Source organism: Hyla sarda, chromosome 8 (assembly GCF_029499605.1).
Source record: "Hyla sarda isolate aHylSar1 chromosome 8, aHylSar1.hap1, whole genome shotgun sequence".
Lineage (NCBI taxonomy): Eukaryota > Metazoa > Chordata > Amphibia > Anura > Hylidae > Hyla > Hyla sarda.
The window spans coordinates 84,944,461-84,958,166 of NC_079196.1; the positions used below are offsets into that span (position 1 = coordinate 84,944,461).

At 44.5% G+C, this 13,706-nt stretch overlaps 1 protein-coding gene across 4 annotated transcripts in view; it reads right to left on the reverse strand.

Moving 5' to 3' along the window:
- Window positions 1-13,706, reverse strand: part of VWC2L (von Willebrand factor C domain containing 2 like) — a 242,853-nt gene that overhangs the window by 115,718 nt on the left and 113,429 nt on the right. Inside the window, exon 4 of one of the 4 annotated variants that reach the window (XM_056536070.1) lies at window positions 9,285-10,868. The exons of the other annotated variants lie outside the window; for them this stretch is intronic. Within the exon in view, the coding sequence (XP_056392045.1) occupies window positions 10,843-10,868 (26 nt within the window). The 3' untranslated portion in view covers window positions 9,285-10,842. Of the gene's footprint in view, window positions 1-9,284; window positions 10,869-13,706 lie in introns of those variants that run through there. 4 annotated transcript variants of the gene reach the window in all.

Here is a 13,706-nt window from a genome sequence, read left to right on the forward strand (position 1 = left end):
AATGATAGCCAGAGATTGATCTGAAGACCAAGTGAGGGAACATCACACTGACCTTACTCCTGAGATTATGGTGTGGGGTGGCATAATATGTGGTATCCTGACTTCTTCAGTCTTCATTCCAGGTATACTAACAGTTTGACTTAACATTGATTTGATCATGGAATCAGGGGTACGGCCATATTTCCCAAGGAGCCATTTTCAACTTAAAGGGGTATTCCGCGCCAAAAAATTTTTATCCCTTATCCAAAGGATAGGGGATAAGATGCCTGATTGCGGGGGGCCCGCTGCTGAGACCCCTTACATCTTCCTGCAACACCCGCATTCTATGCGGGTGCATAATCTCCGGTTTCGGAAACCTCTGGGTTTCAGGGACTGGGGACGTGACGTCACGCCACGCCCCCTCCATTAATGTCTATTGGAGGGGTGTGACGGCCATCACGCCCCCTCCCATAGACATGAATGGAGTGGGCGTGATGTGACGTCACGTCCCCAGTCCCGGAAACCCGGAGGTTTAGAATGCGGGTGCTGCAGCTTGCCCCCCGCGATCAGACATCTTATCCCCTATTCTTTGGATAAGGGATAAAATGTGTTTGCCCGGAATACCCCTTTAACAATGATAATACTAGGCTACTCTTGCTTATGCTACTGTGAGCAGCCTGAATGCTCTTAACATAATGCCATGGTCTGCAGCATCTCCGGACTTGTCTCCCGGTCGGCATTTGCAAAGGGGCATCAGCAAGTGGAGTTAGTTTTCAAAACAGCCCCTTGCCATTATTGGTTCTTTCATTACTTATTCTGCTATATGGATTACTAAATAAAAAAAATATGTATTGCACCAAGGAAAACCAAGTAAGTGCTGCAAATATTTCGCTATTGGATTGAATTGGTTAATTGCACAGGGAGCTGCCAGCATTGGATCTTGATCATTTGTTTGCCCAAGTGCATTAAGCATGGCAGATCATTCCTTAGACAACTATCAATAACTAACTGGTAGCAGTTAGTTATTAATAGTAAAACACGCTTTTTTTTATCTCCCACTTTAAGTTCTCATGGTCATGATATAAAAATACAACCTATCTGATAAGTTCTGAAGTAAGCCAGGCTATAAAAACAACTAACAATACAACATTAAAAAAGAAATGTAGCACAGTAGAAAATGAAATTGCACTCACCGCTCCCGAGGAAAAAAAAAAAAGGAAGCTTGCCTGTGTGCACGCGCAACAGCTGTCACCCATTTTCTTGTAAGAGCCACGTCTCGTCCATGTATAGCACCAGGCACTTTACCTGTTTAAGTTGAATAAACCTTTTTTTTTTTCTCGGGAGCGGTGAGTGTGATTTCATTTTCTACTGTGCTGGATTTGTTTGAATTGTGTTTCTAAGAATACGCACCCCGCACTTCCCCGATCACTGCTGCTATTTCCATTGTGTAACTTATTAGTCAGGACTTTCTACGGGGTTGGAGTGCCGACTGCTGTGACTGTGTTTCTTTGAAAAAAGAAATGTGTTTTCATTGTTTACTTGAAAACAATTTGAATAATCTACACGTGTTGGATTACAAGAATTTCAAGATTAACTAAATGTTCAGGGCAGAGAACATTCTGGAGGTTTTTCTGGAGGTTAGTTTTTAGTCTGCCTCATGAAGCTTCTGTTCATAGATGACACTCTGCTCCCCTCGCAAATGACCTCTCCCTTGAGACATACTGCACGGAGAACAACATCCCTATCCTTGAAGTGTAGGAGTTTGGCAAGGAAAGGACGAGGAGGTGTCCGCTGGAAGGATCTCTTTCAGCCAAGTTTCAAGGAACAACACAGGGTCATTCCCTTCCACCTTTTCAGGAAGGCCCACAAGGCCTCAAGCGGTTCTCCATGTCATCCATACGGCTCAATACTCCCGCAACCTGGCGTTGTAGAGAGTCCACCCTGTCTGGCAGGGGATGAACAGTGTCTTCCAGCGTAGAGGCCCTGCGCTCCACCTCCACCTCCTCTGTGCAACAAAACTTTTGGGTCTCATGTCGCGGAATAACAAATTCCTGACGCAGTTAATCAACTTCGGTCACTATAACGGATTGACAGGAGGTAAAGGCAGCCAGCCGTTCTGCAAACCGATGGTCCATAGCTGTAGCATCGTAGACAGGCCTTTCACAGGAAAGTTGTTGCTGGGAGGCCTAAGACCCCCCAGGTAGTGACAGAGGCTGGTCAGGGGAGTCACCCCCGGAACGATCCTGAGGTCTGGAAAACTGTCTCAGCACTTTCGCCGCTTGCGCAGAGACCATAGTAGCAAGTGGGGTCTGAGCTCCAGGATCCTGCTGTTAGGGGCCACAGGAACGGGAGGACCCCCTATCAGAAGAGGCCTCTTCGTTGGTTGGATGCAAGGCATCAGCATATTGTTTGGACTTCTTGTTCCTCTGACTACCACGGGGGCCACCCATTGTTATCAGGGCCACACAGGGAGCAGGTAGAGAAGCACTAGAAACACAGTCCACGGAGTGAAGGTCATCTCTATAAATATAGCTGTCCTTAGGCACCACCAGGCCCAGCAGTTCAGGGCAGCACAAAGAGCAGGCAGAGAGGCACCAGGTAAAGAAAACAGACAGGGGAAGGCACCTTAGGGGACGAGTCAGCCCATCAAAGACAGCAGAGGCACCACAAGTCCCAGCAGGCCTGGGCCAAACGTTGAGCAGGTAGAAAAGCACTAGGCATATAAAATAGGCAGTGAGTGTAAGTCAGAGGACCAGGCAGTCCACAGGAGACAGGGGGAGCACCAAAAGTCCCAGCAGGCTCTCAACAGAGAGCAACCCCAGGGGGAGGCAGTCCTAAGAAGACAGCTTAGGCACCACAAGTCCCAGCAAGTCAGGGCCACAGAGAGTGCAGGTAGAGAAACACCATGTATGTATGACAGGCAATAGGTGTCATCCAGAGGGTCAGGCAGTCCTCAGAGGGCAAAAGGAGCACCATAAGTCCCAGCAGGACAGGAACCCACAGAGAGAAGGTAGACAGTCACTAGTGGTATTAAGCAGGCAGGAAGAGTTACCTCAGGGGGCAGGCAGTCCACAGAGGAGAGAGATCGCACCACAGGTTCCAGCAAGGGGCCAGTCAGGGCAGATGTACTCACACAAGAACCCCTGCAGGGAACCAGGAGCTTGCAGCGATGAGCAGGGAGATGCAGAAGGCTCCAGCACAGTCCCCAGGATGACGTCAGCTGCCGCACCACAAGAAGGCCCCACCCATGAAGGCCTAAGATGGCGCCCGTTTTTCAAGACACCCGGAGGTCCAGAAGCCAAGAAGAGCCAGCAGAGACTCCTCCACAGCCACTGCCACGCAGCCCAGTCACAAAGGGTCCCCCGGCAGCAGCACTCTCTAACTCCGGACCACCTTCTCACCCCACAGCGCAGCACCGCAGGCCGTGAGCACCGGAGACCGCCTGCACCACGGAGGAATACTGGACCTGCAGCAGCAGCCTCTCCCCATGATCCGGCACCCAGGGGTAGGTGAAAGCAGGAAAGGGTGAAACTTCAGGGTAAACTGCAGCAGGAGCTCTTAGAGCACACGTCTGCTCACTCCGGCATCAGGCCACGCCCCCTCGGGGGGAAGACATCTATAGCATGTCTTGTGCATGTACCTTCAGACTCTGCCAAAGAATCCCCAACACAACGTTTCTGTTTTATCCTTCAGTAGAAATTAAGAGAGAGACTGTCACCGTGGTTGGGGCTTACTCTGACAGGCAGCTTTCACCTGTATGCACGTGTGTCATAAACCTGAAAGTAGCACCCGATCACCTGGGGATCCAGAACAAGTGTCCTGGAACCTTATTAGCGAGCGAGCCTAAGGCAGACCTGGGGCTATGGACGCAAGACCAAGGGCTTCAGCCTTCGTATAATATAGACTCAAGTGTATTCCAGTGTTAGCAGAGATGCATAATCCTGTTTAGATATTTCCAGACAACAAACAGTGAGCACATCCATCCTTGTTACTATCAGGTCAGTTAGTGATTTGTCTTTGGTTAATATACAACACTGCTGTGTATAGCAAGGATTATTGATCATCAATGTCTGCGTCAAGATGGAAAACATGTAATGAAAGTCAGGTCTCAGTCAACAAAGCTAAGCACTCTTCTCCTCTTAAATGTGTGCTGTCTATACCTTAGATTACTTAGTATAACTTACTGTATAATTGATTTAATGTGAAGTAGTTAAGGTCCTTGTGGTGACCTGCGTTACAAGTCACTTATGTCATGTGAATATGTAAAGTGTGGTTAGTCTTTAGTTGTTACAATGTTACAAAGTTACAATGGCCTCAGGTTACAATATTTTCAACATCCAGTCGTCTTTCCTCGACCATATTAACTTGAATCCATACTCTGCATACAATGTCAAAAACAGTTCTGATCCATGGCTTGTATAAACAGCCGGAAGATCTGACCACTCAGAGTAGGCATTTCACTGGTAAAACCCCTGTATTACTGAAATGCAAGCTCTGATCTGTGGTCTAGTAGTACCTCCCTATAGTATATAGTGGTCCTGTACTGCTCTTTGTATTTGATACACTGTGCATAAGATAAAAGGAAGAAGCACCTGCCCATCATGTATAAACTGATGTGAAGCTTCTAGCCCACTGGTTCTTAACCTGGGTTCGATCGAACCCCAGGGGTTCGGTGAGTCAGTCCCGTGGGTTCGGCGGGGGAGGTCGCAACAGGACAGGCCAAGCAATTGCAGTCGGTGTTTGCCTGTCCTGTAGCGACGGGCAATTCCCCCCATCACTATTAACTCCCTGCTGCCCAGCGTTAAGTTTAAAAATGCAGGGCCGGGGGATAGAGAAGGAGGAAGACGCGCGCTGGCCAGCGGCACGTCATCTTCGGTGCTCCGACCACCGGTCCTGAGACCTACTGCTATAGCCGGAGCGGTGGTCGGAGCACTGAAGTGGGCAGTACACAGGCATACAGCCTCCAGCCATACACTGTATATGGCTGGAGGCTGTTTGTCTGTGGGGGAACACTGCCTACATCAGTGGTCTTCAACCTGAGGACCTCCAGATGTTGCAAAACTACAACTCCCAGCATGCTGGGAGTTGTAGTTTTGCAACATCTGGAGGTCTGCAGGTTGAAGACCACTGGCCTACATAATGTGGGGGGGGGAACACTTCCTGCCTAATGTGGGGGAACACTGCCTGCCTAATGTGGGGGAACACTGCCTGTCTAATGTGGGGGAACACTGCCTGCCTAATGTGGGGGAACACTGCCTGCCTAATGTGGGGAACACTGCCTGCCTAATGTGGGGGAACACTGCCTGCCTAATGTGGGGAACACTGCCTGCCTAATGTGGGGGAACACTGCCTGCCTAATGTGGGGGAACTCTGTCTGCCTAATGTGGGGGAACACTGCATGCCTAATGTGGGGGAACACTGCCTGCCTAATGTGGGGGAACACTGCCTGCCTAATGTGGGGGAACTCTGTCTGCCTAATGTGGGGGAACACTGCATGCCTAATGTGGGGGAACACTGCCTGCCTAATGTGGGGGAACACTGCCTGCCTAATGTGGGGGAACTCTGTCTGCCTAATGTGGGGGAACACTGCATGCCTAATGTGGGGGAACACTGCCTGCCTACTGTGGGGGAACACTGTCTGCCTAATGTGGGGGAACACTGCATGCCTAATGTGGGGGAACACTGCCATTGTTGTGAAAATGACATGAGAGTGGAACTTGCCAAGGTAGAGCCAAGGTAAATTTCTGAACTGGTCTCTGAAAGACAGCAGCAGAAGTCTCACTGATTTGCAGTAAATATTCATTATGTTTTTTTGCGAAAATCCTGTTTTCATGGTTTTGTTCTTTGTTCTTAATGGTTTTGTTCATTTTGTGCACCTATGTATAAATATATACTTAAATATATACCTCCTATGTTTTGAGTTTCTGACTTTTGTATGGGAGGACTTGCTTTATCTGTAAAAGTTTTCTTGCCATTCTTCATCGATCTTTATTTTTTCTTATTTTGGGTTGACATATTGGAGACTTTGGAACAAATTACCAGTTTTCCATAGGGTTATAATCTCAACATACAATGGATTTAACATACAATGGATTTAACATACAATGTTCATCCTGGAACCAATTACAATTGTAGGATTACTGTATACAGTTGCATTCGGCATAGCTCAGTTTATAATAGGTTGGCAAATTGCTATCATAGTAAATTCTGCATTAACTCCATGGTATTCTAAGCACGGAAGAATGTATCCTAGACTGTTTTCGGGCAATAATAATCCAGTTCAGTAACACCAGTAGACGTCCAGATATTGTGTCCAAACTAAAATTCTGAAAAATGAAAGATTCTGATCTGAGGAAGAGAGGGTTACCCTTGAAACACTTTATCCATTTTGTTTTATTTTATAATTTTCTATTACAATAAAAGTGATGCATACGTGGATCTTTTACAATGTTTGAGCCAGCAACGCCTGGAATCGATGGTCTATTTTTCCTATCTACTCTACAAGCAAAAATTTCTGTCTGGGATAAAATAAGTGCTACGAAACAACTTTTAGGCTGGGTTCACACCCTGTTTTTGCCATACTGTTTTCAATCAGTTTTACTAAAGAAAATTGTATGGCAAAAAAAAACGTATGGAAACATAAGGAAAAAAGGTAACCATATGCGTTTTAAAACTGTAAAATGTTTTTAAAAGTGCATACGGTTCCGTCCGGTTTTATAAAAATAAAAAAACACGTTTTTGAAAATGTTATTTAAAATAAATACATTTTTTGAAAATTTCAACTTTGGGATGCAAATGTGCATGTGCAAAGTAAAAACCATTTACGGTTTCCCGTATGGAACCGTATACATGTGCGTTTCCCATTGACATCCATGTTAAAAAAAAACTTATGCAGTTGCAGTAAGGTTTTTAACCTGGAGACAAAACTGTGGTCAATCACGGTTTTGAGTACAGGAAAAAAACGTAAGATGTCTGATCGCGGGGGGCCCGCTGCTGGGACTCCCCGTGATCTCCCTGCAGCACCCGAAATATGTGCAGAGCTGCGTCTCCAGACTCGGAAATAAAAGATGTGACGTAACGCCACGCCCCCTTGTGACATCATGCCCCCTACATTCATGTCTATGGGAGGAGGCGTAACGGCCGTTAAGCCCCCTCCCATAAGCATTAAGGGTGGGGGCGTGACGTGACGTCACAAGGGGGGCGTGGCAATACGTCACGTCTCCAGTCCCGAAAACTTACGTTTTCCGAGCCTGGGGACGCAGCTCCGCACATAATGCGGGTGCTGCAGGAAGATCACGGGGGGTCCTAGCGACGGGCCCCCCACGATCAGACATTTTGGATAAAATGTCTAAAGCTGGAATACCCCTGTAAGCAATAATTCCATATGCAAATATTGTTCAAAAAATATTTTAAGCCAGGCTCAAACACCTTATGTTACTAATATTAATTACCAGGGCTCAAGTCCTGCAGGAATGTGTGGAAACTGAGTTCCTGTACTTTCTCCACAGCAGGAACACCATTCCCACACTTTTTTCCCCTAGGACTTGACCCCTGTTCATTACTATAGAAAGCAACTGCACTTGTACAACCTGCCCTCATCAGCTAGCCAGGGCTAAAACCAACATGATCTCACTGGCAGAATCCCACTAAACAATGTTCATTACATTTTAGAATGCACTTTGTGGCCTTTGTTACAAAATATTGAGACTAAAAATGTGGAGGTCCATAAAGCTGTACAGTAACAATTAAAGGGTATGCCAGAGGCTAAAAAAACAGATCTCCTATCCACAGGGAACTTGACTCTCCCCACTGAATAGAGCGGTGGGACGGCACCATTCATCATCTAGGAAACTGTTGAAGATAGCTGAGTGCTGTTCTCCCACACAACTAGTGTATTTTTACTTGCTGGAATGCTTTTTAGATTTGTTGCAGATTTAGCTTCTGAGGATATTGGTGTGAATTAAAGGGGTACTCTGGTGGAAAACTTTTTTTTTTAAATGAACTGGTGCCAGAAAGTTAAACAGATTTGTAAATTAGAAGAAAAGGAAAAAAGGTGCAAGTGCAGCTCACAATTAATGTGTAAACCCTACCTGAGGTCAACAGGGCATGCAACTATACCACAGCTGCAAAAAATAACGAAATATGTGTAGAAAAATATTGCCCGGACCTTCCAAGGTAGTGTGATTTGATTAAATAGACAATAGATAATTGGGTCGTACTCCAATAATAATTCAATGGTTATTTATTTAAAATGTATAGTGCATTACTCCTCACAGGGCCCTTGTGAGAAAAAACACATATATTAAATGTACAAGATCCTAAAATATAAAAATATAAAATATCACTGGCATATAAGATAGCTCTATGTAGACAAATTCATATAACGTCTTTACAGTATTGTGAAGATGCAGTATAAATATAAATGTGTGGCAACTATAAATCAAAGTGGATACTCTTTTACCGGTCCTGGATGATGTGGCTCTGTCAGCTCCCGTGCCTAGATATCACAGTCAGCGGTCTTAGATGGTGCTGTGGCTTTAACTCTCAAGATCCAGATGTTATGCGGTGATGGTCGTCCCAGGCTGGTGGCACTGGCAGGCGCCGATGATGGAATCGCCGGGAGACCGTGCGCTGGCAAGCGCCGATGGTAGATTTGTCAGGAGACCAAGCGCTGGCAGGCGCTGATGGTATCGATCTCCTCACCGCTGGACTTGGAAGCCGGAGACTGCACGCTGGGTAGATGGAACTTGCCTCGTGTAGATGGCGTGTGACTGCCATCTATATTTTTATATTTTAGGATCTTGTACATTTAATATATGTGTTTTTTCTCACAAGGGCCCTGTGAGGAGTAATGCACTATAGATTTGTAAATTACTTCTATTAAAAAATCTTTACCTTTCCAGTACTTATTAGCAGCTGTACACTACAGAGGAAATTCTTTTCTTTTTAAATGTCTTTGTTGTCTTGTTCACAGTGCTCTCTGCTGACACCTCTGTCCGTGTCAGGAACTGTCCAGAGCAGCATAGGTTTGCTATGGGGAGTCTCTCCTGCTCTGGACAGTTCCTGATACATGCATCAGGTGTCAGCAGAGAGCACTGTGTACAAAAAAGAAATTCAAAAAGAAAAGAATTTCCTCTGTAGCATACAGATGCTAATAAATACTGGAAGGGTAAAGATTTTTTAATAGAAGTAATTTACAAATCTGTTTAACCTTCTGGCACCAGTTGATAAAAAAAAAAAAAAAAAAGGAGTACCCCTTTAACCAACTTGAAAAAGAAACGGACAATATGAGGGATTTATTAAACTGGTGAGCTATTTTTTGGAATAAAAAAAATTGCAATCCTTGTTTTGTACAAAAATTTTTTTTTTTTTTTTTAAAGAGAGGGCATTTGTCTTTCCTCAGCTTGGCAGATTTACCATTATTTTACAACTGTTTACTATTATTTTAAAACTGGCATACATTGTAAAGAGCACCTTCACTTTAGATCAGCATAAAAGTCATAAAAGCATGAAAAATTCTCCCCTGCAGCGAAATTTACAACAAAACATTTCATTGCGGATTTACTGTATTGCAGAGTTTTATTTTATGGTTGAAGTAAGTGAGGAAAGTCTGAGAAATAAATTATTAAAATTACTACAACAAATGTAAAATCTGCCCCACAGGTCAATTTTCATGCAGATTCTGCGCAGGTTTTTTATGCAGCATGTGGATGAAATTTGTGGAAAATCTCATTCACTTTGCTGGTACTCAGGTTGCATATTTTTCCGTCTTCAAATCCTCAGAGAAAAATCCACAGCGCATCTGCCCCATGTGAACAGTAGATCGCAATTCCTGCTTCTAGAAGTTACTTCCAGCTCAATATTTTATAAAAGATGAGTTTTTATTAATCTACTTCTCCGTAAGCGTGATTGCTTCTTCAGCCAACCTCACTCTAGTCTCTGATCCTTCATTTCACTGGAGGCACACATAAATCTGGTTATATAATCACTACAATGTGTCAGTAAAGGTAAAACTAGAGCCCTGAATACAGGAAGGATGCCAATATTTTCACTGAAAGTTTACTCCCGTTCTGTTTAATTCAAGCTGTAAAGATTTATGGAGGACTACCGTAACATACCCGGAGTTCAGTCTGTGCCCAAATGTCAAATTAGACACAACCCAACATGTTGAATAAAATCAAAGTAAAATATGTGTTACTGCTTTAATGTGTATTTTCATTTTAACAAAATTCACTTGCGTAAATATAACTTATTTTCTATTATTGGAAATAAAAGCAAAAGTATAATAAAGTAAAGTGATGCTGACACATATATCTCATTAGGGGTTGGACAAAACAACTGCAACACCCCTGTTTTACAGTCAAGTTGACTCTTCCTGACACACCTACCATCATCTTGATAAACGTCTTTACTTGTGTTGCTCTAAAAATTAGTTTATTTGTTTTAGGGCCGTGATATGTCAGACCAGAAAGAATTCCAAGGGGAAATGATTGCTGTTGCATGCCTGGTAGGGGCATCTGTGACCCGAGTTGCTGGGTGTGTTGAGGCCTGCTGTTTCCTTGATCACATCTCAGTATGCAAAGACTGTCAAAACATCTGCAGGTAGAAGTAACTGTGGTCGAAAGTCAAAGCTTGATGCGGTGTTCAGAAGGGCACTTTTTCGAATTGTAGCCAAAAAACACAAAGCTATGGCCCATCAAATTACTGCAGAGTTGAATGTAAGTTTACGGGCAGTTTGCAGTAACTGTCAATGGAAGAGCTGGTTGCTTGGCCTATTACAAAGGGTGATTATCGGACGAGCAGGCCCTTAGTTCAGTATACCATGTCTGCCCAGGTGATGTGAATCGTGTTCATGTGCCATCTTCAGCCATCTACTGTGCTATTATACACTGCAAATAAATGGAAATATTTCAAGTGTATATCCATACTAGTCTGTATGTTTATAATAAGGTGATAACAATACAAGGTAACAATGAAGTGCAAAATACAGTGTGAATCTTACAGGTCCAGTCAGACATTTCCATGAATGCATTTACCTACCGTATTTTTCGCCCTATAGGACGCACCGGCATATAAAACGAACCCAATTTTAAAGGTGCAAAATATAGAAAAAAAATATTCTGCACCCAACAGTGATCTTCAACCTGCGGACCTCCAGATGTATCAAAACTACAACTCCCGGCATGCCCTGAGAGCCGTTGGCTGTCCGGTCATGCTGGGAGTTGTAGTTTTGCAACATCTGGAGGTCCGCAGGTTGAAGACCACTGGTATAGGAGGTAGTACTCACGTGTCCCCGCCGCTCCGGACCCGTCACCGCTCGTCACCGCTGCCCTGGATGTCGCTCCATCGCTGTCGCCGCATCCCTGTGGTGTCCCCGACGCTCCGGACATCTTCTTCCCCGAAATCCACGCTCTCCGTCGCCGTCATCACGTCGCTACGCATGCCGCTCCTATTGGATGACGTAATGACGTCGAAGGAAAGCGCCGCCATGCAGGGGATCCCGGCCAGGAGCAGACACCGAGGAGGCAGGTAAGTTTCCTCTCGGTGTCCTATAAGCTGTTCGGGACGCCGCAATTTCACCGCGGGAGTCCCGAACAGCCCGACTGAGTAGCCGGGTTAGTGTCACTTTGGCTTCAGACGCAGCGGTCAGCTTTGATTGCCGCGTCTGAAGGGTTAAAACAGGGCATCAACGCGATCGGTGATGTCCTGTATTAGCCGCGGGTCCGGGCCGTTGATGGCTGCTGGGACCAACCCGACCAACTCCCCCCCCCCAGTTTTGGGGAATAAAAAGTGCGTCTTATACGGCAAAAAATACGGTAGTTCAGTCCTGTGAAAATACCGGCTATGCTTATACACAAGGCTCTATATGTACATACCCGTGCAGCAGTGTACAAACTCTGCTATGAGTGTAGGTGCTGCTATATGCGACTCCAATAGGCATCCCTGGGTATTAGGACATGCAATGAAGCACAATACAATGTTTCTAAGTGAGCCTGAAAAAAAGACGTCTGTGTGACCAATGTAAAATCAGAGGCCCATTAAAGAGCAGAATGCCTCTCATGCAGTTGTGTTAACATTAATCCTGGAGTATGTTTTGTTATTCTATATAAGACATCTGAAATATTACAATATTTAGAGGTTTTCTAAGAGATGCTATAATTAGGTATATTACTTATTAGATGTGTTCGGTCCTTTCACACCATTCTGCTGTGGATATAATGAACTCACCACATTTAGGACCCTTGCACATTGAGCAAATTCCACTCTGAATTTCCAAGAGGAAATTCTACGCGGAATCCACTTGCATAAGCTTTCTATTGTTTTCATTTGGATTTCACTTCTCTATTCAAACTACGGTGGTTCGGTAGTGGAGCTTCCAACAAGGAATTTAATTGTTTTGAAAGAATAATCTTTTTTTTTTCTTTTGTTCAAATCCATCAGGAACAACAATTACTCAATGGGACTTTGAATTTTAGGGGTTAATTTTGGCAGGAAATTGTGTATATAATTAAGGAGGTGCAGATCCGCCAAGTAAATACAACTAGGAAGTTTGTTGCTGAATTTCCTCAGTGTGCAAAGGTCCTTCAAGAATGGTCAGACAGCTTTTTACTTATAGCATAAAACATCCTTTAAACAAAGAGATGGAAATTATTTGAATAAATGGCCTATGTTTTCCTAAATCACAAAGAGGAAAAAGTTATGGAATCATTCAAAAGTAAAAAAAAAAAAAAACATTATGGATTTACTTTTATATGCATTTATAAAATATCCTAACAGTCTAAAATTGTAAATAATTATGGGGATAAAAAGCTGTAGGCTGGAAGAAAACATGGCACAACAAGGGGGTCACTACTGTCAATAACAACAAAGGAAAGGATTATAAAACTCATTGACGATTGAAATTCAACACAAAGTATGGAAAATGTGTTCAATGTTCCCCATCACCTGTATGTAAACATTGATGCAAGAATAAAAAATAAAAAAAGAGGAAAACATATGGGTGGACCAAGGAAGTTATAAACCAGTGCATGGTATATGTATATCATTCACTAAGAGTCATATGGGTAGTGCTGGAACAGTTGAAGGGGTACTCTGCTGCTCAGCGTTTGGAACAAACTGTTCCAAACGCTGAAGCCGGTGCTAGCAGCTTGTGACGTCATAGCCACGTCCCGCCGCCTCAATTCAAGTCTATGGGAGGTGACGTCCCGCCCCGCCCCCTCAATGCAAGTCTATGGGAGGTGGCGTGGCGGCTGTCACGCCCCCTCCATTAGACTTGCATTGAGGGGGCGTGGCGTGACATAATGAGGGGTCGGGTCTATGATGTCACGAGCTCCCGGCGAAGGCTCCAGCGTTTGGAACAGTTTGTTCCAAATGCTCAGTAGCGGAGTATCCCTTTAAGAGTCATAGTGTCCTGGCTGTTAATATGCCTGTTCTGCCTTGGTGTACATCCTGCTTGGCAGAGCTAGTGCTGACATCAAACACCCAGCAATATATTTTAATCAAGGAAGAATGGATGTGCTACATATCTCCATAGAAACAGTATGGATATATGTAACAAGGAGGCATCCACTACCCCAACGTTCTTCAATACGGGGCTTGATGGCGATTTAAAAAAAATATATAATAATGACCCCGATTTACTATTGTTGTAGGTTTTCCCCCTATGGGGATAAGATGTCAGATCGCCGCGGTGCCGCAGCTGGGGACCCCTGGGATCCCCGCTGCGG